Source organism: Chiloscyllium punctatum, chromosome 11 (assembly GCF_047496795.1).
Source record: "Chiloscyllium punctatum isolate Juve2018m chromosome 11, sChiPun1.3, whole genome shotgun sequence".
NCBI classification, from domain to species: Eukaryota; Metazoa; Chordata; class Chondrichthyes; order Orectolobiformes; family Hemiscylliidae; genus Chiloscyllium; species Chiloscyllium punctatum.
In genome coordinates this window covers 26,167,821-26,195,105 of record NC_092749.1, presented here as the reverse complement: position 1 = coordinate 26,195,105, position 27,285 = coordinate 26,167,821, and the positions used below count along the sequence as shown (strand labels likewise).

The following is a 27,285-nucleotide window of genomic DNA, read 5'->3' as shown; positions in this document are numbered from 1 at the left end:
GTCAAGACTCCTTAGTCAGTTCTTTCACCAATATCCATAACTTGTTTTGCTAGTACCAATGGGATTTCAGAATCCTCTGAAAAAGTCATACTGGACCCAAAACATTGTCTGTTTCTCTTTCCATAGATGCTGCCAGACTTGCTGATTTTCTCCAACATCCTCTGTGTTTTGTTATAAATGCCATTCATTGGTTACAATTATATGTGGGCCAGAAAATCAAGCTGCTGGACAAAAATCAGCACCTTTTTCAAGGTAATGTACTCTGGCTGTAGACCGCAGGAAATTTCTCGTATTGAAAAAGATTTCCCAGAGTTCCAGACAAAACACTTAGGTCTTCTGGGGGTTGCATTGCAGGATATTTAGGCAGTGAATGTGAGTCAGATCAGACTGAATTTTTTCCATATTAAGATGTTTTTCTGGGTGGCAAGATAATGTTCAGGTCATGAACTTGATTGCCTTTGCAATGTGACAGCAGGTACAATCTCTGAAGATGCATCCTATTGAGAGGGTGGTATTAGCTCCAACATCCAACTGGTAATGGGCAAGTGAGATAAGGAAATGACCATGCAATTCAGCACACTCAATTGAATGAGGGTGACTTGTAGCCTTCACTTTGCCTGAAGGGAGATGGCTGCTGAGTTGAATAGGATGAGAAAGAGTTCAGATAAAATGGAGAGATTTTTCATCCAACTCCACTTTGATTTAGCCCTCTCCTGCTCTTCCTACCTTTCCCTCACTGTTGGTGATATTATATCACCCATAATGGGCTGTGCGCTGAAATTGAACAATTTGGAAATACAGGTGATTTAATGGTGCAGGTGAAAATTTGTACAAGTGCTGTGGTGGTGGTAAAAGCTGTTTCATTGTGTGTGATCACACTTTTTGTTGTGAAAAAAAATTAACAACGGTGTGAAACAACTGGAGCAAATATTGAGTTACAAGGCAGCTTTTCACATCGCACTTCACATCAGCTCTGATGAAGTGTTATCTTGACTTAAAATGTAAGCTTGCACTCTCTCCACAGGTGCTGCTTGACCCGTTGTGATTTCCAACATTTTTTGTTCTCACCAGGCAACACTATCTGAGAAAGCAGTCTTCAAGGATAAGCTTTTGAAAGTCTCTCCCTGTAGATAACCTTGGCTGTGCCATTTTGTGTCTTTGAAGTTCTGATTGCATATTATATTCAAGTAGTCCTACCTTCCACTGTGCACTGGGCTCCTGCAGACACTCCTGTGCATCATTGGAAAAATTCCATTCCCTCACAAAATGCCTGGTAATTGCTTGATTAACAATTTTAATTGGCTTCATACTGTTGCTGTGGCTCACAGAAATCATCTCTGGCAAAGATGGGGACATATAGTCATTCAGGGTTGATGACATTTTTCTCTACTTTTCCTTGGCTTGAGGTCTACACTGATGAGTGATACATGTGACAGAAGCTCAGGCAAGCGAATAGGACACCACACATATCAGCTCAGTAGAGAACAAGATGGTGCACTAACTCTGCCTCACAGGACATATATGCTGATTTTGAGGACTCAGGCCATTGTATAAGGTTAGTGGATGTACATAAAGAAAGTCAAGGTGCACTTGATCATCAGCCAACCAACTTGTAATAACTTGGCTCCAACCTTGGAGTACAGCTTGAATTTCTGTCATGGCCTCCATAGAGTGTGGAAGCTATTCTGCCCAACATGGGTTGAGTGGTCACCTCCACAAACATGCATATAAGCCATACATTGAGGGAATGGAAGCCATTCCAATTCCTAAAGATGCCAGGGTTAATGGGTTGCACACAAAGTAACATTAGTGTTGTATGTGGAGAAGGAAATATGTGCAACATCACTGCCAGCTGGATTGGGCACTTAGGTAATCTTTACATGGTTGAAAAACAGCATGGTGCCAACAAATTTCTAAGTCAGAGAGTTGTAATTGTTTTGTCCATGCTAATAACATATTTTGATTTTCAGTTGTATCAGTTCTGGTATTTAATATTTATCACTCCACATTAAAAAGAATGGAATGGTTACCTTTTTTCAAAGTACCAGCTCTGGCAACTGGAGAGTCTTGTTGAATATCCTCAATAATGACATTTCCATCATTTGTATCGGTGAGGGTAAGTTCTTCCGACAAAGCCCCAATGTTCCCTGGGAGAGTAACTCCCATCGTTTTGTTAAAGCTGAAGTTCTGGTTTCAGAAGAAAAATCACACCTATGAGCTTGGAAGGTTCTTTACATAGCCTAGAATTCATCTGTAGATTTTGACGAAATAGATAGATTTAATTCTAAAGCTTTTTACTATGTTACATTGAAAGGGAAGTGTTTTTCCTAATTCACAAAGTCAGTGAGTGCAAGATTGGGATGTTATGGGTGAAAACTCTCGACAAGATGCCTGTTCTCATTTCCATCTTTCCATTCCAACAGTCTGACAATAATGTAAAGAGTGAAAGTGGTGGTTGCTTCCAGCCAATTGATGTTCACATTTTGGTTGGGTAAGTTAATGTTCTGATTGCTTCAGAGTAGATTTATACCCTGTGACAACAAAGAGCATTAGAAGGCAGTATGGCATAAAACTCAAAGTGGAACATGAAAGTGCTATATTCCCTCTCTGACACTAACCTTGTCCTTCTAGATGGTGGCGGTACTGTCAAAAAAAATCTTGGAGAATTACCTCACTACAACCTGCAAACATGAAGCTTATTGGTACGAAGATACATTTCTAACATTAATAGATCAGTGAATTTATAAACCAGAGACTTTGCTATCAATATAAAATAGGAGAAGGATGAAACATTGAAAGTATCAGAATTTTCAATCTACCATACATGCTCACACATTAAACATTAAAATTGGTTCTTTTGTGAAAATCCGTACTCACCATTTTGTCCCCTCAGTCACTGTTCTTCTAGTGGAAATCCCTGCAGGCAGAGAAACAAAGTGAAAGTTTTTTTACATTCTATAGTAACAACACTACACTTTATTTGATTCTGTCTTGAAATCCCTTCCTCTTTGTCAAGAGCACCATTTTCCTTGCCAATTAGATTAGATTACTTACAGTGTGGAAACAGGCCCTTCGGCCCAACAAGTCCACACCGCCCCGCCGAAGCGCAACCCACCCATATCCCTACATCTACCCCTTACCTAACACTACGGGCAATTTAGCATGGCCAATTCACCTGACCTGCACATCTTTGGAATGTGGGAGGAAACCGGAGCACCCGGAGGAAATCCACGCAGACACGGGGAGAATGTGCAAACTCCACACAGAGTCGCCTGAGGCAGGAATTGAACCCGGGTCTCTGGCGCTGTGAGGCAACAGTGCTAACCACTGTACCACTGTGCCGCCCAATGAGCCTAGACAATACCTATCACCAATTGGGAATATCTCATGTCCAAAGCTTATAAATGTTTTTAATTGACATAACAAAAGATGTTTTTGCAGAAAGTTTATCACTGATGGATTGAGTCTTCTTCCAATTTCTGGCCACGTGCCTTGGTTTTGCTTTCACTGTTTAAGTCATGTCACCTGTTTTCATTTACATCATTAGTGGGATGCAATATTTAGTGGTACTATTGCTCGACTATTAATCCAGAGACCCAGGCAACGTTCTGGGGATTGGGTTCAATTCCTCCCAATATGGCAGATGGAGGAATTTGAATTCAATATAAGTCTGGAATTAAGAATCCAATGATGATCATGAAACTCGTGTTGATTGTTGGGGACAAACCCATCCGGTTATAGAGATATACTGCACAGAAACAAGCCTTTTGGCCCAGCTTGTCTCTGATGATCAGGTTTCTTAATTTGTACTGGTCCAATTCGATTGCTGTTGGCCCATATCCCTTGAAATCTTTCCTATCCATGTACCTAGAATCATTCCATGTTTTAATGATCCATTCACTAATATCCTTTAGGGCAGAAAGCTGTTGTCCCTACCTGGTGTCACCTACATGTGACACCAGGCCCACAGCAATATAATTGACTCTTAGCTGCCCTCTGGGCAATCAGTTATGGACAAGAAATGGCCAGTGACACCCATGTGCCATGAATTAATAAAAAATAAACGATGTCTCTCAGTTTGTTACAGCCCGATTCACATAGGAATTTAGAAGTAGAGAAAATCTATGGCAACAGAAGAAGGTCTTTCAGACTGTCACGTTCTTGCAGCCAAAGTAAGAGTTAACCAGCCTAATCACTCTTTCTAACAGTTGGTCTGTAGCCCTGTAGGTCACAATTCTTCAAGTGATTTTTAACTGTCTGCAATCTAATCCTCTTTTCCCAGGGAATATTTAGTTGAACCCTTAATATCACTGAATCCGAACAATGTGGAAACAGGCCTTCAGCTCAACAGGTCCACACCCACCCTCCAAAGAGCAACCCACCCAGACCCATTCCTCTACATTTACCCCTGACTAATGCACCTAACCTACACATCCCTGAACATTATGGGAGGAAACCCATGCAGACATGGGGAGAATGTGCAAGCTCCACACAGACAGTCGCCCAAGGCTAGAATCGAACCCAGGTCCCTGGCACTGTTAGACAGCAGTGCTAACCACTGAGCCATCATCCCACCCTCTTAATTGAAGTCTTAAATTCTCCCAGCAAGATACAATGGGATGTTGGAATGAGTTTCTAGCAGGTTTACTGCAGAAAAAGAAGTGTCAGATTTCAGTGAGTTTCTCTCCAACCAAGGTCACAATTACTTCAATAACTGGTCCATTTTCAGAGCCTCGAGAAAATCTCTGGCAGAGAGAAAGAGAGAGAAAATTAAAGGATACAGAAGTTAAGATTGCACCGCTGTACCAACTAGATAAGTATATCTAAAGGTACTCTGTGGTCTTATGATCTGATGTAAGGTCCAAGCCAATTGGTTTATTCTCAGTAATGAGAATGTGACCTTATCCCTGAATAGAGGATTCAAAAGGTAGACTCTCTGACTATAAGTTCCCTTGGAACAACATATATTTCATGGTCCACTAGGAGGCACCACTATACTACTTACGTTCTCAGTGGTTTGCTGCCAATTAACTTAAAAGGATAACGATTTCAGAAAAGTCAGGTTCTGGTAATAATTATCGATTGAAAATGAAAATATAATCATATTCTTTTAAAAATATTTCATTGCCCTATAAGTAACAAATTGGACTTTATAAGAAGTATCACTTCAACATGCATAAAGTTTACTATGATAGTGGAGAACGTTGAGGAGCAGATGGAATTTGATGTTTTGAGAGATCATTCAGAAGGTGGAAATTTTAGAAACTTTTGCAGGAAGACAGTAGCAAAGTGAAAACTGAAGTGGTTTTGAAGAAACTTATGCTGAGCTCAATGGCTCTTCTCCTCAGTTACTCATTGATTAGTCTCCATTGGTGGAGGGGAAGTAGTAGGATAAAAAATTATCATTGAAAGGTTTTCTAATTCTTCCATGGGACATGGCTATCACTGGCAAAGCCAGCATTTTGTTGTCCATCCCTGGTTGTCTTTGGCTTGCTTGGAGATTTCAGAAGGCAGTTAAGAGTTGACCACATTGTCTCTGCCTGGAGTCATGTGTATGTCAGACTGAATAAGGATACCAACTTCCCTCCCCTGAAGAAAATAAGTGAATCGAATGGGCGATAGTTTCATGGTCACCATCACTGAGGCTAGACTTTGAATCCTCAATTCAATTTCCTCTGTTCAGAGGGCTTGAGGCGCTGAGTGGGGCCTAGGACTTGAAAAGATTATTCGATTGAGGTGTGTTGAGAGTGTAATGGAAGAAGTAACAAAGAGGATTGATGAGGGCAGAGTGATGGATGTGATCTATATGGACTTCAGCAAGGCGTTTAACAAGTCTCCTCATGGGAGACTGGTTAGCAAGGTTAGATCTCATCCAATACAAGGCGAACTAGCCATTTCAATACAGAACTGACTCTAAAGGTAGAAGACATTGGGTGGTGGTGGAAAGTTGCTTTACAGACTGGAGGCCTGTGACCAATAGAGTGTCACAAGGATCGATGCTGGGTCCACTACATTTTGTCATTTATATAAATAATTTGGATGTGAACATAAGAGGTACAGTTAGTCAGTTTGCAGATGACATCAAGATTCAATGTGTAGTGGACAGTGAAGAAGGTAACCTCAGAGTACAACAGGATCTTGATCATATGGGCCAATGGGTTGAGGAGTGGCAGATGGAGTTTAATTTAGATAAATGTGAGGTGCTGCATTTTGGAAAAAACAAATCTTAGCAGGACTTGTACACTTAACAGTAAGGTCCTAGAGAGTGTTGCTGAACAAAGAGACCTTGGAGTGCAGGTTCATAGTTCCTTGAAAGTAGAGTCGCAGGTAGATAGGATAGTCAAGAAGGCATTTGGTATGTTTGCCTTTATTGATCAGTGCATTGAGTATAGGAGTTGTGGCTGTACAGGACATTGATTAGGCCACTTTTGGAATATTGGGCACAATTCTGATATCCTTCCTATCGGAAGGATGTTGTGAAACTTGAAAGGATTCAGGATGTACATTTGCTTGCTGAGCTGGAAGGTTCATTTTCAGACGTTTTGCCACCATACTAGGTAACATACTCAGTGAGCCTCCGAATGAAGCACTGGTGGTGTAGCCCGCTTTCTATTTATATGTTTAAGTTTCCTAGGGTTGGTGATATCATTTCTTGTGGTGACATCATTTTCTATGGTGATGTTATTTCCTGTTCTTTTTCTTAGGGGGTGGTAAATGGGATCAAATTTAATGTGTTTGTCAATAAGATTTCTATTTTGAATGTCATGCTTTTAGGAATTCTCATGCGTGTCTCTGTTTGGCTTGTTCTAGGATAGGTGTGTTGACCCAGTCGAAGTGGTGTTCTTTCTCATTGTATGTAAGGATCAACTAGCCACATCAATTAGCCACAAAACGACATGACCCACTCTCACTAGTATCTTTACATACAAATGAGGAAGGACACCACTTAAACTGGGACAATACATCTATCCTAGGACAAGCCAAACAGAGACACGCATGAGAATTCCTAGAAGCATGGCACTTCAACCAGAACTTTATCAACAAACACATTGACTGTAGTAATACAGAAACTGCACTATAATTGATCTATTAAAGATGCATTGATGTCCAAGTTATGACGCACCATTGGAACAAATTGATCAAAATAAAGGAGATGTCAAGTTATGATTGCACTAGCCTAGACTTCCGGATTGGTGTTAATTAACTGTCTCTGTTAGCCTATCTGGTCAACACTGATATTAAAATAATGATGTTAGGTAATTCAAGGGACTGACTTGTGTCACTAAATCTGCCCAAAAGTGCTACAAATACAATTTTCTCGAGTTTGGTTAGAGCCAAGTTTGTCCCCACTGCCCAGTAAATAGCTGACTTTCCTTGAAACAACGTCTGCCAGACTTACAGCATGATATTAGCAAACTGACATGTCAGTGCATCGCATTGCTTTTCTTTCATCTCAGTTTTCTTTGGTATTGCTAATCTAATTAGCTCAGATCGATCATCTCCATGGCAATAACTTGTCAGAGAACGTCATGTCATGAAGGCGTTGCCATTAAAAATAAAATCAAACTGAAACCTCCAACTCTCCGAGGGTGGGGTTTTATAAACTCAACAGTCAACAAACTGGTGTGAATTCAAATGAGATACGTCAATAAAGTTGTAGCATTCCATACGTCATTATGACTGGATACAAGGTATAGTATGTGTAACATATTGACATAGCTCAGATTACTGTTGTTAATTGTTGATACGGTAACGGCAATGAATAGTTGCCAGATTCATTTTTAGTTTTGAAAGCAAATTTCACTCCTACTGAGCACTAAGTTAAAGGTGATCTGGCCTAGTGATAAATGCAAATATTGAAGGGTAATATCTGGGGTCATCAGAAGCAGAATTTCTCTACTGACAGTCCCCTAGCCACCAATAGCCACTCTTGAAGGAAGTTCCCTTCTTTCATATTTTTGTGATGGGCACTCATACCAGAGATGAGTATTGGGCACTGCCAGATTGGCAGGCAGCTGGACAGCTTCAGCGGCCCATTGTAGGGATTGGGAGGAGGTGAGGATATCCAAATCTTCTCCTTCAGGAATCCTTTTGTTTCTAAAAATATACTTTTGTAAACAACAGTTCGACTTTAACATTATACTAAGTACAAAACAGATTAGTTTCTCATATGTAGCACTCTGAGGTGCCTCAGTATTTACAATATTCATTTCATGTCATCCATACCATCTCAGGGGTGTTACACTGTTTCCAACTCCTTGGTTTACTACAGTGGGAGGGCCCTTAGAGCGGTGGAAAAAAGAAGTCTTTCAGCTAATCTTTCAGCGATCAAGGCCAAAGCCCAGATATGTACTCACATTTGGGTTTCCACAAACCCAATGCATATACCTTCTGTGGTCCCCAAGCTGGGACAAGGAAACTCTCAAACTGAGAGGTCCCCTCCTCTTATGGATGGTCAACCTGAAGTTGTGATTGGAGTCAGATTAGTAGCAACTTTATTTGAAGCTGACGGTTATTTTAACTCCCAAGAACAACCTCTGGTGTGGAAATTATAGGCCAGAGCCTTTTTGTTGCAGACCCGCCAGACTTGCTGTTTATAGAACCAGTGGCACTAACATTTAAATCACCATGAATCATTCTTTTGCATACCTCATGTATAACTATAGCTTCCATCAATATTACTTATTTTTGTAAGCACAACTCCTTAGTTTTGTATTTCTTTGCTTTTGTCTTTGTGGTTTATTATCTTTTCCCAGCCATTTTGTAGCTGCTTTGTGATCGAACCTGTGTGAACATACTGTATATGTGTGTATGTCCATGTAAGTGGAGTACCCAGCATTTTAAGCAGGAAATTATAAAGAATCTTCCACAACCTAAAAGTTTCAATACACTTCCTCTTTACATCTGCAGCTGTATATTTCTAGCAAATTGAGCTTTTACTTCAAATATATAGAATTTGCAAGTTCTTTTTCATTTAATTTAAAAATATGCTACAATTCCCACCATTTGAAAATCTGAAAGAAGTTTTATATGTTCACCACGGTTACAACTATTTTGGACAATTATGTTTTAGTCTCAAACCTGGCAGAGGTTCTATGCTGACGGAAAACATTGAAAGAAGCAAGAGATTAAATGGCAGAGTTTCAATAGTTGATATGTATTTGGTCATGCAGTAGGTGAAATTCTGGTGCACAACTCAGACATTCAGTCTGCTTGAGATACTGAGCTCTATTTTACGTCTCAAATTCAAAAACCAAAAACCCAAACCTATACTACAGAAAAACCCAGCAACTAGGCCACTCCTGAGAACAGTTTACCTGCCTCACAAGGAGCTGAGAGCAAGGATATATGAGCCACAATGAACATTTGTTCATATTACAGATTCCTACTTTTCTGATGTATTGTCCTCAATTGTTTAACAATCGTGTCCATATATGGGCAGAACCTGTGGCATTACAATGTTATGTTCATTTACCCCAATACAGTTACATATCCAGAGGATTAACAATTGTTTTACTTGAATATTCTTACTTGTGTTGACTTGCAAGTGCTTACCACATGTAATAAGTTAAAACAATTAGATGTACAATTACTGCAAAAGTACAAAAGCAAACCAAATTAATAAATACAGAAAAAGAATAGTCAAAGAAATTACCCTTCATAAGGACATAATCGGAAAGATAATAAAACTTCCTTTTGTCTCAGGAGGGGAAGGTATTTGTTACTAGCACAGCAAAATTGGTCAGTTCATTAATCATTAAACTTGCTGTCACGTGTACAGCTTTGGGCTGTGTATCCGAGCTACACAATTGAGGGAACAAACAAAAACAGAAATTGCTGGACAAACCCAACAGGTCTGGAAGCATCTGTGAAGAGCAAACTGAATTAATTTTTCAAGTGCAGTGATCCTCCTTCAGAACTAATTTGTTTCTTTTGATCTCCAGCATTTGCAGTTCTTTGTTTTATATTAGCACACAATTTATGGTTTTTACAGGTTGGTGGGAATGTGAAGTCAAGGCGCAATCAGATCAGCTAGGGATGGAGGGGCCAACTAGCAAACTATTCTCCTAATTTGTATGTTTTGTTTGCTTGCCAGAATGTCACTAACTCTGTTACCACCCTTGTTATTAAACTCTGGCTTTCAGTCACTTGCTTCTTGGGTGATTTTCCAATTTCTCCAGCATATAATGTCTGTCACTTGATTTGTTTGTTAGGTAGTTACTTAAGTGTTCTTTGAGATAATTGAATTTGCATTTCTGGTAGTTGAGGTGGAATGGTAATGACGTGATGGTGATATTGTAACAGACTGCACATCTGGAAAAGCAACCTTAGAAATTCCCGTTGTCAACTTGCGTATGTAAAACCTTAATCCTGTCCCGTTAAAATGATGAGGATAGGAATGTAGTTCGAAATTTAGCACTTCTACTTTAAGTAAATTCACACCTGCATACAATTAACTGGTGTGGTGATTAGATTAGATTAGATTCCCTACAGTGTGGAAACAGGCCCTTCGGCCCAACAAGTCCACACCGACCCTCCGAAGAGCAACCCACCCAGATCCATTCCCCTACATTCACCCCTGACTAATGCACCTAACACTACGGGCAATTTAGCATGGCCAATTCACCTAATCTGCACATTTTTGGACTATGGGAGGAAACTGGAGCACCCAGAGAAAACCCACGCAGACACGAGGAGAATGTGCAAAATCCACACAGACAGCTACCAGAGGTGGGAATTGAACCCGAGGCAGCAGTGCTAACCACTGAGCCACCATGGTCTGAGTGTTTTAAGATTTGATAATTAAATCCATTAATCAGAATTCAAAGTGAAATTATGTTGCAAATCCAGAGAAACTGAATTGTTAACCTGAGAACAGCACAGTTCAGGGGAGACTTAACAGAGAAATTCAAATTCTTAAGTCTTTTTTGATACATTAAATTACAAGAAATTGCTTTGCACTGGCAGAAAGGTTGGCAAACAGAGGGCACACATTTAATGTAATTGACAAATGAACCCAAGAGGACTGCAGAGAATTTCCTGGCTGTGATCTGGAATGGATTGTGGGATAGTTTTGAATTTGTCTCCATTGCTTAAAAAGCAAGAAATCTTGGTTTGAAAAGGAAATGGATAAATGCTTGAAAAGAAATAAACTGCAAGAAAGTGCAGTAGTGCTAACTGGATAGATCATTTAAAGAAACAGCACAGAAATGAAAGATTGCAATATCTCCTTCTGCCCTCCAAAAAATTCTGTAATTTGAAGCATTTAAATATATATAAACAATATGTATTCATATTTTACAGATATACATATAATATATGGCTCCATATTATGTAAGAATGAGCCCAGGCAGGTTTAACATTAAATACTAGAGGAAATTGTTTTTATTATATGTATTCAACCAAAGCATAACAATTTCCAGATGAGAATTGTTTGTTCATCTCATCATGCCACTCTGTTTAAAGGTCTTGTTTGATTGTTCTATCATAGAACTCCTTCCACTCTATACCACGGCAATTTTGTATCCTTCTTTAAAGGTTGTTAACTCTCCCTCATAAAAACAAAAAAAAAGCTCTCTTCAAAAGGTACCAACTGACAAAATCCTTCCTCAGGGTTCTGATTCTCAACCTGATAATGAAAATTGTTTTTATTCTAATCTCAATTCACATATTTCCACATAGGTTGTGAGCTAAATATGCAAACAAGTGCACAATGAACAGTTGACCCATTTCAGCTTATAGAAATTTGCCATTTATTTTGATACAGCCAGCAATAATTCATATCAATTATAATTTAACTTGGCATCAAAAGCACTGTCTGTCTTTTAATTGAATGTGGGATATAAGATTTTTAAATGAGTTCAGATCTGAAATTCTAAACCTTTAAAGTGCATGTTCTCTTCCTGTATATAATGACACATCAAATTACAGAATGCTCATTTTGATGAAATACTCCAATGTAAATTTGCATAATTATGAAAAACAGAGGAAAGCTTTGGAAAAGGTATTAATTTACATTGATCATCAAAATCATAAGCTTTCCTTTCACAGTTTCCCCCCCGATTTTATCTTTAATTGTTTGCTTCAGTCAAAAAGAAACCTGCTGTTCTATTTGAAAGTTTACTGATCTCTACACAGTATGACCAACACCATTTAAATGCACATACAATTGAGAATTATTGAAAGAGAGCTAAGATTGTTTGCTAAGGGAGAAGAATGTTGCCAGTGTAACGGGATCTACAGCATTCCTGCCTACCCTATTTCAACATGCAAAGAAACTTCTATTTAAAGTGGAGCTCCTGTTGGAATACGTCATCAGGTAGCAGAGATTAAAAGACTGCTGTTCACAGTCCTGTGAATGATACGCTCAACAGATCCAATAAAGGAACAGCATTTCAAGGATAAGAAAAGACCATTCAAATAGGGAAGATCATCTGTTTTTATGTTAATCTTTTTTGCATGGCATTGGAACACCAATACATAGAGTATTATTTAAATGGAGAAAACTGCAACACAAAGGGACTTGGGGGGTACTTGCGCATGAGACACAGAAAGCCAGCATGTGTGTGCAGTGAGTAATCTGGAAGGCTAGTGCAATGTTGGCCCTTATTTCAAGGGGTTGGAATATAGAGTAAGGAATTCTTAGTGCAATTGTACAAGGCAGTGTTGAGACCACATCTGGAGAACTGCGAGAAGGTTTGATCCCCTTATTTGAGAAAGTATATTATTTCATTGAAGCCTGTTCAAAGAACATTGACAAGGATGATACTGGTATGAAGGATTGCCTTATCAGAGAAAGTTAAATAGGTTTTGACACTACACATTGGCATTTAGAAGAATGAGAGGTGATCTCATTGAAACATATAAGGGTCATGACAGAGGAAATACTGACAGGATGTTTCCCCTCTTGGGAGAGTCTCCATCTAGAGGGCACAGTCTCAGAATTAAAGGGTGGCAATTTAAGACTGGGGTGAGGAGGAACTTCTTGTCTCAAAGTGTTGTGAGCTTTTTGAACCCCTTACCACAGAGAGCTGTGGGGGAAGAGTCCTTATGTACATTTAAGGCTGAGATAGGTAGATTCTTGACCAGCTAAGGCATCAAGGGAAAGGGCAAGGAAGTGGACATGAGGAGTTTCAGATCAGCCACAATCCTATTGAATGGCGGAATAGGCTCAAGAGGACAAACAGCCTTCTCCTGTTTCTATTTCTTATGACCTTATGGTCACAAGTTCCTTTCAAACCACACAGCACCCTGACTTGAGGTTATATCTCAGTTCCTTCACCACTGCAGGATCAAAATCTTGGAATTCCCTTTCTAACACATTATGGGAGTAGCTACACCAGATAGACGGCAACAGTTCAAGAAGGTAGCTTACCAGCATGCTCTCAAGGGCACCTAGTTGGACCGAAGTGTCAGTTTCCAAGCTGTATGACTCTGACTAGGGATGGACAACAAATGCCAAGCAATGCCTTGCTAGTGATGCTCACATCCTGTGAAGTAATAAAAAAGATCTAACTCCATTCAAATCAGCTATGGGGTATGATTTTCTTTTTCTCCCCAAGTCTTGGGGCAAGTCTGTTTTGTAGCACTTAGCAAGTTATCTTAACCAGTGAGAGAACCCATTGAATCCATTAAGAGCTAACAGGTAATTGACGGCTATTATTTCATGCTATCACAGGCCTCGACACTGGTGACTTGGGCTGCCAGAAGCTACCAGCCAATCAGAGGTCAGCAGGTTCTGAGTCCTAAATCTGTCAGTCAAGGCCTATGTCTTGAGGGATCCGACGGTGAATAGTTCCTTCTTTTCTCAAGGGATGAAGGTCGTGGGAAGAGGAAAGTCAGGCTTTCAGACACAACTGCCTTATTGCTCATCAGTGCCTCCAATTGCCTCAGATTCAGGCATTACAGGTTGCCTCATTTATCAGTTAGGAAATTAGCTATCTTTCTATCAGACCAAAGAGGCTGGTGATTGGGGAGCTGGCAAGTTGAGGTCCTTGAGTGGCCATTGATTGACCACTTAGGACCTTAACTGGTGGTGAATTGATGCAGTTGCCCAAGAGCTTTCTCACCCAACACTTAATTAAAGGGTGTTGATTTGTGGATGAATTTCTCGCCAGGGCAAACACGCCCAATTATTTCCCCTTCTCACTAATTCTTCTATTAGGAAGAGGAAAATCACACCTATCATACTTTGTTTGTCTTTTCCATGGTATTGCTTTTAAGCATGTAATTCACTCACTTCCATTTCATGACATCTGGTCTGACTTTGAGGTTAACTATGCCCATATTGACCGGGATTAATTTTACAAGGAATGCAAAGCACAGAGATAGGCCATTCGGCCAAACTAGTCCATTTTTATTAATCTACACAATTTAATAGTGTTTTGTTTACTCTCTAGTCTGTGGAACTTATGATTCTTAAATCTTTCCAACTGTTCATCCCTTTTAAAACCTGTGCTCATTTCCATGGGATAGTGGGTTGCAGTTACTCCAAATGAGCAGGATTGGTGAACCTGACACTGTTCCATTAGGCCTTTGAGCAAGGGGACCAATACAAAACTCACTTTCATTTTAACTGTGAGGCTTTAGACCACTTATAGGTCATTCTGTTCACGTGAATCCTTGTGGTGACGGCTGTGCCTATGTTACTGAATGTGTCAATCAAGACTGCTAGAGTAGGTCCTGCTCATTGAATTTCAGTAATGGGAACTCTGGATCAAGGAGTCTTCATCTTTAGCTCTGTTCCTGATCTGTTATTTGCTTTGGAAGAGAAGGTGGAGATCCTCCCACCTCTACTCCTAGTATTTTATGAGTTATTTTTAAAAATTTGTCAGTTTGCCAGCATTTAATACAGGCTTCACAAAAAAGAATTTAAAAAACCATAAAGTCTTCAGTCTAGAGAGTAGATAAAATACTATTAAATTGTGTAGATTAATAAGCATGGACTAGTTTGGCCGAATGACCTGTTACTGTGTTTTACATTTCTTGTAAAATAAATCCAGGCCAATATGACATAAACACTTACTATCTAAAAATAATGGCCATGGAAAAATAACACTGAAGCTTGCATCATTCCTTCTAGTTTCCACTATTCTTGGCCTAAGTGTCACAATCTTTTGCTGTTTTGATCCTATATATTTTCTAATCTAAAAAAAAATTGGCTTGATGGTAGGAGAAAGAGGGTGATGGGAGGCACATTGTTTAAGAAAAAGTGGGCGGCACGGTGGCACAGTGGTTAGCACTGCTGCCTCACAGCGCCGGAGACCCGGGTTCAATTCCCGCCTCAGGCGACCGACTGTGTGGAGTTTGCACGTTCTCCCCGTGTCTGCGTGGGTTTCCCATGGGTGCTCCGGTTTCCTCCCACAGTCCAAAGATGTGCAGGTCAGGTGAATTGGCCATGCTAAATTGCCCGTAGTGTTAGGTAAGGGGTAGATGTAGACGTACATGTACATGTAGGGGTATGGGTGGGTTACGCTTCGGTGGGGCGGTGTGGACTTGTTGGGCCGAAGGGCCTGTTTCCACACTGTAAGTAATCTAATCTAATCTAATATTAGGTGCAGATAAAGTGCCTGGTCCATGGATATATAATAATAACATATATGTCATAGAGAGATGTACAGCACGGAAACAGACCCTTCAGTCCAACTTATTGATGCTGATCATATTTCCTAAACTAATTCAGCCCCATTTGCCAGCACATGGCCCATATCCCTCTAAATACTTTCTATTCATACCGCCATCCAGATGCCTTTTAAATGCTATAATTGTATCAGCCTCCACCACTGCTTCTGGCAGCTCATTCCAAACACGCAACACCCTCTGTGTGAAAAGGTTATCTCTTAAGTCCCTTTTAAATCTTTCCCTTCTCACCCTAAGCCTAGTTCTGAACTCCCCCACCCCAGGGAAAAGACCTTGTCTATTTACCCTATCCATGCCCCCTCATGTTTTTTTATAAATCTCTACAAGGTCACCCCTCAGCTTCCCACACTCCAGGGAAAATAGCCCCAGCCTATTCAGCCTCTCCCCATAGCTCAAACCCTCAAACATCCTTGTAAGTCTTTTCTGAACACTGTCAAGCATCGTTCTAAACAGCGTGGTTTTAGTGTGGTTTTAAAAATAGGAAACTTTCCTGAAGTGAACTGCTGGCTGCAACCTCAATTTTCAGTTTAGCTCAGTTCATAGTGTAAAGACCACATCTTTTTTGTTTTTCTTTTTCTTTATTTCAGATTGTGGACCAGCATGGGAAAAGTACGCTGCTGTAAACCAAGGAGTGTGAAAAGAGTTCTGCACTTTTAAAAACAAGTTACTGGAACTCATTGTGAGTTTTCTTTCACACTGTTACTTTTGTTCAGGCAGTGGGGTAGATTTTGAGATGCAAAAGCATCCCATGTGTGGAGCAAGTTTCTCCCAGATACAGACTGATGGTTTTTTTTTAAATTAGATCCAAACTGAAAGAACTTGGATATGAAGATTAGAAATTTGAATGACTTGGAAGAAGCAAAAGGGAGCCTCATCCAAATGCTGTGGACTGGGTGCTACTGAACTGTAGTTCCCAATATTTTTTTCCTTCACCCATTACATCCATGTTTGTTTGCAGTCTATGTCAGTCTGCATTGGTCTGTAGGTGTTTATGAAGGGTATGAGTTTCAGCTACTAGAGATACATGTTGATAATTCACATTTTTGCTTTCCTATGGTTAGAATTGATTTATTTGTAATAAATAATAGTTCACATTAAGTATGGAAAGTGGGTCAACATTTTCTGTTATCCCAAGTACACCAGCCAAGTAAACTGGGGACCAGAGCTGATACCAGATATGAAAGGACTGTCTTATGAGAAGAGTTAAGTAAGTTAGGTTTGTACTCATTGGAATTTAGAGGAATGAGAGTTGATCTTATTGAACCATGCAAGATTCTTAGGAATGTAACAGGGTAGATGTAGAAAGTTTGTTTCCCCTTGTGGGAGAGTCTCGAACCAGAGGCTATAATTCCAGAATAAGGAGTTACACATTTAAGACCAAGGTGTGGAGGCATTTCTTTTCCCAGAGAGTAGAGATTCTGTGGAATTCCTCACACAAATGGCTATGGAGGCTGAGTCATTAAGTACATTCAAGGCTGAGACAGACAGATTTTTAATTAGTAAGGGAATCAAGGGTTATAGGGAAAAGGCAGGAGGTGTAGTTAAAGATTATCAGATCTGCCACAATCTCATTGAATGGCAGAGCAGACTCAATGGATTGAGTGACCTACTCTTGCTCCTACATCTCATGGTCTTTTGTGAGTGAAGACGGTTAATATTGGCAATGAACGGTCAGGCTGGTTCGGGACTTGGGGAGGATGCCCGTCGTCAGGTCCTAATTGTGAGATCAGTCAGCATCTAGCACTAACATGGTACTGAACCTGTCATTAGGCACCTCACAGGTCCTTTGAAAGTCTGCTTTTGACCATTCATAGCTGAGCATAGAATCAGAAGCATGAGTAACTTCCCCTCCTACCCCTGCCCAGTCCCCCTCCCTCCAACCATAATGCTGTTTAGATGCATCAGAATCAAACTTTTGACTTTAGCTGTTGTGAAGTTCATGAAATACTGTCCACCGCGTTGTTTGAAGAATTGTCACAAATTATTAGATTCAAAAGAGAATGGACTTTTGTAATGGGTTCAATATAATTTATAAATCTCTTAAAGGTCACAGAATGGAGCACTGGCAGAAGCAGGAGGGAACTTATGTGCAGATGAAAAAAGAAGAAGGCCCTCAACAAACAGTCAGACCCACATCTGTCAATTCAGCCTTAGTCAACGGAATTTGAGATAGCTACAATTCACCAAGGAGATGATCACAGATACTGATACAGATCATTAAAACTGACTCTTCCTGTGGTCATAAAGGAGGGCAAGGACCGCACAGCCAGTTGCTCTCAAGGTCACCATTGTGGCTTAGGATCTTTCCAGGCAGGAGGCAATGTCAACACCAACTTCTCAGTTTTCAGTGCAATTGTGTTCGATTGAAGAAACAGAAGACCTACAGAAAAGGGAAGGAGATTTCCTGGTCTTCTCTCCAAGCAATTCGAAACTGAGATGTGCAATAAGCCAGAATTTGAGCACAGACATGAGGAAGAGTTATAAAGCTTGAAAAGGCTACAGGGACAGGGAGAGACCAATCTATGGAAAGGTTTGACACACAACTGATAATTTTAAAATCAAGTCATTTTCAGACCTGGCACTAATATAAATGAGTGGGCACAGGGCAAGTGAATTGCAGTTAGTACAAGTCAGAATGCAGACAGCAGAATTTTGCAATATTCCAAGTTCATAGAGAAGAGGGTGACTGGGACACAATGCTCCCTCTGTGTGGCTGCACAGATACTTTGAGGGTCTGTACACACTGATGGGGGGTGGGGGGGTTAAGTTATTCCCAGCACTGAGTTCTGGTTTCAGTAGTTGCTGCCAAACACAGCTCAGAGGTCACACAGAAAAACACAAAATCCAAGGCAACATATTAGAATAGTCAAATCTAAAGATGTTAAAGGCTTGAGGGGTTTTCAGAACGTGTTAAGACAACGGTGAAATTGAGCAACGTTACAGATGTGGAAAGAAGTAAATGGTCTCAATGATAGACAGGACATAGGGTCAGAAACTCATCTCAATATCATTAAAGTGATTCAGTTCAGATGTGGCGATGGACACAAAGTATTAACTAGATTGTAGGGATGGAAACCTGGGAATAAACCTACTTCATAATTATATCCTCCTACTCTAAATTAGCCACCCAATCAAAACACTCAATACTAATTAGTACAAATTCCAATCATTCTATACACTGCCTCCTCATAAAGGATTGAAATTGCCTAAAATCATTTTGCTTTGGATTCTTAATATCGATCTGGAAAAGCAAACCCTTGTGTCATCAATTTGACTTTGATATACAACTCAAGGTTGGAACAACTATGCCTCTATGCTCTCAAACCCTAGAAAAACACATTATAACATTAGCAAAAGAATTGCTTTAATATTTTTCTAACTTGGAAACTACATTCTGTTGACAAAAAATAAAATAGGATGGATACGAAAATAAATGTCCTTTACCACTTGATTGTTTCACGCAAACAGACGTGTACATTCATAAATGCCTCAGTAACCTTGAGCTGTATATCTCTTTTTTTTGTTGTTAATGTTGATCTTAGGACATTTGGTTCTGTTAAGGGTGAACCTTCCAAATCCCCCTCTAACACTAGAAAGACAAGGGCAATAGATGCATGGGAGAATACAATAGCAGTTTCCTCTCCAAGCCATTCACCATCCAGACTTGAAAATATATCGTTGTTCCTTCACTGTCACTGGGTCAAAATGAAGCAAGATTGGATGGGCCTGGCCTTGTATCCACTGGAGTTAGAAAAGTAAAAGGTCATTTGGTTGAAATAAGTAATATCCTGAGGGCTTTTAACAGGGTAGATGTAGAGCGATATTTCCCATAATGTAAGAATCTAGAGTCACAGGTCACTATAGTATAAATCAAGTTTTTCTTCACTCAGACGGTCAAGATTCTTTGAAATTCTTATCCTGAAAAGGTGATAGAAGAAGAGTCTTTGAATATTTTTAAGGCAGAAGTATATAGATTCTTTTTAAGCGAAGGAACGAAGGGGTATCACAGGTATGTAAGAATACAGATTTGCGTTTACAAACAGGTCAGCCGCAATCTTATTGAATGCACCAGGCTCTAGAGGTTTGATGTACTGGAGTGGTTCAAGATGGCAGCTCACTGCTACCTTCTCAAGGGCAATTAGAGGAAAGCAATAAATGCTGCCCCAGCCAGCAATGCCTTCATCCCATGAATGAACAAAAATATGTAGGTGCAATTTATTGTTTTAAAAATTAATGGGAATGTAAAATGGATCTATTGGACTCATCTTTCACTATACGTTAATCCAAATATAATCAAAGGAGAATTGTTAGCAACAAATAATGGCCTTGTTAAAATCTCATTTTAGAAATGCATATTTTTGCTCAGCTGGAATACAAATACATCTTGAATTTCCATCCTTATGCTTTGCATCCGTATTAAAATAGTTTATTGGAACTTTTTTTGACCTTTTCTTTGTATTCTTATCATTAAACCATCAATTTAATCAAGGCAGACTAGTGATCAATTAGGTATTTTGGAATCAGTGCTCAGAGTACTCCTCATAATTAAGAATTCCTACTTTGGTTAAAATTGAGAAATTCAGGCTCAACATAAGGCAAAGTGCCTGGTTCCCTGTCTGAAGGTCTCATGTTTGTGAGTTATATGCAGGATTGTCACCTGCACAGATTTAGTTTAATAAGTTGGACCAGTGTTTGCCCAGCTACTAGTTGTCGAGTAAATGCACTCAAAAGACATTCCATGTTAAGGTGTGGATGGAGGGTGGAGAGAAAGAAACATCAATTAACTGACTCACAGCTCCCTTTATTATTAAATTAATTATCCTTTTAAAGTGTTTTCACAATTGTTCTATTAAATATCAATTACACTGAAACTCATATTGTTCTTTGGAAAAACAAACAAAGTTTTTAGAAACTCTAAAATTAAAAAAACAAGTATGTCACCAACCTATGGGTGATCTCTAAATGGCTTTAACCTGTGATTTCTGTATAACATTAACATCCATGCTGTTGAAATTTCTCATGTAGCTGTTCATACATGGAGCACAACTGTTTTTCTTGTAAACAGACTGAACCAATGCAGCATTTGGATTACTATGTTAGAAGGTAACATAAAAGAAAGTACATTATGAAGAAGGGTCACTGGACCTGAAACATTAACAGTGCTTTCTCTGTACAGATGTTGCCAGACCTGCTGAGTTTTTCCAGAAATTTCTGTTTTAGATTCAGATTTTCAACATCCACAGTTCTTTCTTTTATTAAGTAGCTAAATAAGCTTTACTCTTTAGTATTCCAAATCACCCAAACAAATTCTCAATTATACTTTGAACCACTGAAGTTTTTGATTCCAGCACCTCAATTGGTAGATTACTTCAAATGTTTGCTGTTGTGTGCATTTTTTCCTCTAACATCAGTTTTATTTATATTTTTCAGTATGTCTTTTCTAGTCCCACTTACCAACTGACTCACTTGGAAGTAATATTTTAGGGTCGTTGTATCTGCTCCATTCAATATTAGGTTGAGGAATTATCTTTGTGTCCAACTATATGTGCAACACAACACAAGCACTTCACCAGGCCACGCAAAATTGGAGCATCTGTAATATCAGATCAAACCATTGTACTAAGAACACCAGCTGTGCCCAGGGACCATTCAAAGAGGTCATACCGATCACCAACAGGATTCCAGTTCCAGACCTATGGTAAGTCTGGGAATTGTTGAGAGAAGATTTTTCTCCCTATTATTCCAGAACCTTCAGTCACAGGAAATATTTTCCTTATAACTACTCTTGTTCCATCCTGTAATTACCTCAAATGCCTCTATTAATGAGTCCTTAGGTGTCTGTGTTTCTGCTGAAAAAGTGGCAGAACAACAGTCTTTGAATATAATAAGGCAGAAATAGATAATTTCTTTTAGCAAAAGGTTATAACGGGTAGGTGGGTAAACAGATTTGTGGTCACAAACAGGTCAGCCATGATCTTATTGAGTGGTGCACCAGGCTCAATAGGCTGAATGGCCTACTCCTGCTCCCAATTCATGTGTCTATGTACGGTCATAAGGAACTCAATCACCCCTTCCCCACACTATACTGCAGTGGTTCACAAAAATAGCTCACTGCTACCTTCACAGGGGCAATTAGGGAAAGGCAATAAATGTTGCACCAACCAGCAATGCCCACATCCCATAAGTGAATAAATAAAAATATGTAATTGCAAGTTATTGCTTTAAATATTAATGGGAATGTAAAATGGGTCTATTGGATTCATGTTTCATTATACATTATGTTCTGTTTTACTTGCAATCCAAAACATAATCAAAGAAGAACTGTTTGTGATAAAAAATTGTCTTGTTGAAATCTTACTTTAGAAATGCATATTTATGCTCAGCTGGAATACAAATGCAGTTGCATCTTAAATTCCCATCCTTATGCTTTGAATCAGCATTAAAATAGTTTATTGAAACATTTTTCAACCTTTTCTTTCTAAACTTTTCATTATACCATTGTAGCAAGTCTTTCTAGGTGTCTGTACTTCTTTCGGGAACATTGCAAATGAAACAAGATGTAGTATAAACATCTTGCCCACAGTGTGAAGTCCAAAACGGTGCATTACAACTGTTGTATAATTAAGGTTTCATATCACTCATGTTCTATTTTTATTCAGTTGTAGGACATGGGCATTGTTGGCTGGCTGGTATTTATTGCCCATTCCTAGTTGCCCTTGAGAAGGTGGTGGTGAGCTGTCTTTTTGAACCGCTGCTATCCACATGCTGTACATTGACACACACAATGCCCCTGGGAAGGCAATTCCAGGATTTGACCCCGTGGCAGTGAAGGAATGGCAATATATTTCCAAGTCAGGATGGTGAGTGGCTTGGAGGGGAACTTACATGTGATGGTGTTCCCAGGTATCTAATGCCCCTGTCCTTCTAGATGGAAGTGATCATGGGTTTGAAAGATGCTTCTTAGGATCTTTGGTGTATGCTTGCAGTGCACTTTGTAGATAATACCACTGCTGCTACTACTAATCGTCGGGGGTTGAGGGAATGGATGTTCATGGATGTGATGCCAATCAAGCAGGTTGCTTTGTCCTGAATGGTGTCAAGCTTCTTGAGTGCTGTTGGAACTGATTCCATCCAGGCAAGTGGGGAGTATTCCATCACACTCCTGACTTGTGCCTTGTAGATGGTGGACAGGCTTTGGGGAATCAAGAGGTGAATTGTTTGCCGCAATATTCCTAGCTTCTGACCTGCTCTTGTAGCCACTACATTTACATGGTGAGTCTAGTTTTTAGTTAATGTTAACCTTGAGGGTGTTGATATTGGGGAATTCAGTGACAGTAACCCCATTGATTGTCAAGGGGCAGTGGATAGCTTGTGTCTTATTGAAAATGGTCATTGCATGGCATTGTGTGGCATGAATGTTACTTGCCATTTGTCAGCCCAACTCTGGATATTGTCCAGATCTTGTTGCACTTGAACATGTACTGCTTCACTATCCTGAATAGTGTAGAACATTGTGAATCGTCCCCACTTCTGACTTATGATGGATGGAATGTTATTGATGAAGCAGCTGAAGATGGTTAGATCTAGGATACTACCATGAGGAACTCCTGCATAGATGTCCTGGAACTGAGATGACTGACCTCCAATAACCACAACCATCTTCCTATGTGCCAGGTATGACAGTGATCAGTGGAGAATTTGCCCTTGATACCCATTGTTTCCAATTTTGTTAGACACCGAAGCCACATTCGGTCAAATGTGGCTTTGATGTCAAGGGCTGACACTCTCACCTCATCTCTGGAATTCAGCTCTTTTGTCCATGTTCGATCCAGGGCTGTAATGAAGTCAGAAGCTGAGTAGTTGCTGCTGGATAGCACTGACGATGACACCGTCCATCACTTTACTGAGGCCCAAATGTAGGCTGCTGGGATAGTAATTGGCAGAGTTGGATTTGCTCTGTATTTTTGTGTGTAAGACATAAGCTGGGGCAATTTTCTGTATTGTTGGGTAGATGCCAGTGTTGTGACTATATTGGAACAGCTTGGTTAGGGGAGTGGCAAGTTCTGGACCACAAATCTTCATACTATTACTGGAATGTTGCCAGGGCCCATAACCTTTGTAGCAACCAGTGCCTTTAGCCTTTTCTTGATATCACATGGAGTGAATTGAACTGGCTGAAGATTGGTATCTGTAATGCTGGGAACCACTGGAGGAGGCCAATATATGATTCTTGCCATGTACCCAGTACAACATTTGTATTTTTATTGTATTGTTATTCTGTGTTGCTTTTAGCATCTAAAAAAACCTCTACCCTATATATCTCTACCTTTTATACCCTAGACATTATGAAGACTTTTCTAATTAAAAGTATAATAATTTCTTTTTATCACCTCAATTACTACCATCAAAATCCATCCACAATGTCTTGCCAACAACACCTTGTTGCCTTCCAACTTCTATGGTCCACTGGATTAGTTACACTATTCTAAATTTCATATTGTCTGACATTTTGGACAACATTAAACATATATATCCGATTCCAGTAACACTGCGAAACTACCTTTTACTCCTACTTTATGTACCTCCTTTCTAACTGTATTAATGCTATTTTCTACTCACACCCTAATTCTTAATTGTGGTTGTCAAGACACCTTGTCAAATGTTTTCTGAAAGTATGTGTACATTGCCTCACTGAATCCATAATGTAATGTTTGAGTACATTTTGTATAGATTAATATTACACGGTTCTGGCTATACATTCCACAGTTAGCTCAGATTTTTGATGGAGTGCTCTCAAATTCCAGTATCAGTACATGTATCTGAACACTGGTAGCACCCACCGTAGAAAAAAGCTACATTTGGGGATATTATTGAAGTCACTATTAAGGCTACAGACTGCAAAATGTTTAATAAAAATATATGGTTCAGTTCCACAGGCAAGAGAGGTGTCTATTCATTCATCAAGCAAATTATTAAAGCAGAACTCATGTATCTATCTGACAATGAGCTCTGCAAATTACCTAAATAAAATTGTGCAGTATTTTACAAAACCTACACATTCATCTTCAGTTTCTAAACTTGGCCCTTTGCTTGTTGTCAATAAGCTTTTATTTGGGTTCCACTCAATACTTCTTGTAACATCTGGGGTTATTTTATGATTGTTCTGGAAACTGAGAACATATAGAATCCAAGGCTGTATTTATAATGTGACCCAGTATCACCCAGTAAATGTTATCATCCAAAGGACGAAATTGAGAGAGCTAATTGTCAGAGATGATGGATGAGAAGAGAGATTTTGTTTTTAAAAAGTCATGATTTACTTATATAGTGTAACTGAGCCACTTTCACTTTCAACATTTTTGATTTGCAACTTAGATTTCTCAACAGCACTTTATACCCAGTGGATGCATTGACTATGATGTTCCCAAGTTCAATCGATTCAGAAAGGTCCCAGCTGATTTGAAGTTGGCATAGGCAACACCAATGATCAAGAAGAGAGGGTGAGAGAAAAGAGGGAACAACAGGCTAGTTAGCCTGACATCAGTCATTGGGATAGTGCTGGAATCCGAATGGCAGAACAGGTTTAATGAGCAACATGGCCTTCTCCTGCTCCTTTGTTATATTTTCATGTTCTCATCAAATTGAACAGAAACAATTGCATGATTCTTTATACTTATATTTTAATCTCAGAACTGATTTAGCCAGATTCAAATATCTTCCTGCACCATTGTGCAGAACTAATCTTTGCACTGAGAAAACCATAGTATGATTAGAAAAAAATCAACAGGATGTATGAATACCACTTGACAAATTTAGTAGCGTGCTTGGAAAATATAAGTAGTATCGATAAAAGTGAATCAATATAGGTGGTATATTTTAATTTTCAAAAAGGTGCTATTCTAAAGGTTAATACACAACATAGAGCTGGGGGAGATATATTAATGTGAATAGAGAATTGGTTCATGGGCAGTAAGCAGAGAGTGGGTTAAATGGGGCATTTTAGAGTTGGGCAGGCTATGGAGTGCCACAAGGATTAGTGTAGGGGCCTTAGTTATTTACAATCACTATCAGACAAAGAGGTTGAGAGGAATGTATCTATATTTGCCAATGAATCAAAGCTAGGTGGGAATGCAACCATGAGAAAGACATAAAGAGAGTGCAGAGAGATATAGGCAGGTTAACAGAGTGGGCAACAAGGTGATAGATAGGGCAAAATTTTGAGTTTATTCGCTTTAATCATAAGGATAGAAGAGCAAATGTTTTAAAAAGGAGTGAAATTTATAAAGGTTCATATTCATTCTTTGATGTACTTGAGCAAGGAACAAAAGCCTAGCATTAAAGTACAGCAAACAATTCAGAAAACAAGTGGCACCTTGGCCTTTATTGCAAAGGAGTAGGAATTCCGAAATAAGTAAGTTTTACTACAATTGTAGATGGTTTGCTAAGACCACACCTGGAATATTGTGTGCAATTGTTAAGGAAGTATATATTGGCATTTGGAGGCAGCACAGGAAACATTCACTAGCTTCGTCCTGGAATGAATGGGTTGTCCTATGGTGACATGCCACACATGGACCTTGGAGGTCTGTGCAGAAGAAAAAGTAATTGGAGGGTATGTAGATGCTGAGAGGATTTTTTTTTCAACTGGTTGAGGAATCTAGAGTAGAGGGGCAAGTTTCATTTAACAATCCTGGAGCATTGAATTCTCTATCCCTTTACATGAAGAAATTTCTCCTTGTTTCAGTCCAAATAATTTTTATTTTGTTATTTATTCATGGGATGAAGGTGTCACTGGCTGGGATGAATTTAAAATGAATGAGTATTTTAAAATTTGAGTTCTAATTGCTTTCTGCAACTGTGTGAGCTTTATCTGATTCTTGTACTGCGACACCGAATCCCTCAGTTCTTTATCTCCTGCAATCTCTCTTCACTCCTTCTCTAGATTTCCTTAGAGACAGAAAAAACTGCAGATGCTATAATCCAAGGAAGACAAGCAGGAGGCTGAAAGAACACAGTAAGCCAGGCAGCATCATGAGGTAGAGAAGTTGACATTTCAGGTGAGGGAGGCAGAGAACTTCTACAAAATGGGCATCCTTTGAAGAGACTTTGCAGTGTTGACTTCTCCAGTTCCTGATGCTGCCTGGCTTGCTGTGTTCTTCCAGCCTCCTGCTTGTCTCTAGACCTTCTGCCAAATGTTCATATATCCCTGCATCATACTCCATGTGCCAATTTTTTGCCCACTGAGGTAAACTGTCTATATCCCTTTGCAGACTCTTTCAATCTCCCTCCTGACAGCTTATTTTCCTACCTATTTTCATGCCACTGGCAAATTTAGCTGCTGCATTTGTCTTTTCATTCAAATCATTGATATAGGTTGTAAATAGCTGAGGCCTCCAGCAACAATTACTGTGATACTCCACTAGTTACATCTTGCCAACTTGTAAAAGACCCATTATGTCCATTCTTTGCTTTTTGATAGTTAACCAATCCTTTCTCCCATACATTACTAATACTGCCTACACAATACATTCTTGTCTGGTGTAGCAAACTTTAATATAGTACTTTATCCAATGCATTTTGCAAATCTAACTACACCACATCTATTGGTTCTACATGAATGTCATTTGAGTAAGAAATCGTAAATAC

The 27,285-nt window shown here is 39.4% G+C and overlaps 1 protein-coding gene across 3 annotated transcripts in view; it reads right to left on the bottom strand.

Annotated features, from left to right (window-relative positions):
- LOC140482838 (neuroblast differentiation-associated protein AHNAK) overlaps positions 1 to 27,285 on the bottom strand; it is a 49,839-nt gene that overhangs the window by 21,196 nt on the left and 1,358 nt on the right. The window contains exons 2-4 of one of the 3 annotated variants that reach the window (XM_072580521.1): positions 21,094 to 21,232; positions 2,878 to 2,917; positions 2,031 to 2,187 (exon numbers count right to left, since the gene is read on the bottom strand). In XM_072580521.1, coding sequence (XP_072436622.1) covers positions 2,031 to 2,187; positions 2,878 to 2,880 — 160 coding nt within the window. In that variant the 5' untranslated portion in view covers positions 2,881 to 2,917; positions 21,094 to 21,232. Of the gene's footprint in view, positions 1 to 2,030; positions 2,188 to 2,877; positions 2,918 to 13,375; positions 13,491 to 21,093; positions 21,233 to 27,285 lie in introns of all 3 variants that reach the window. The other 2 variants (XM_072580520.1, XM_072580519.1) reach the window with 2 other exon arrangements.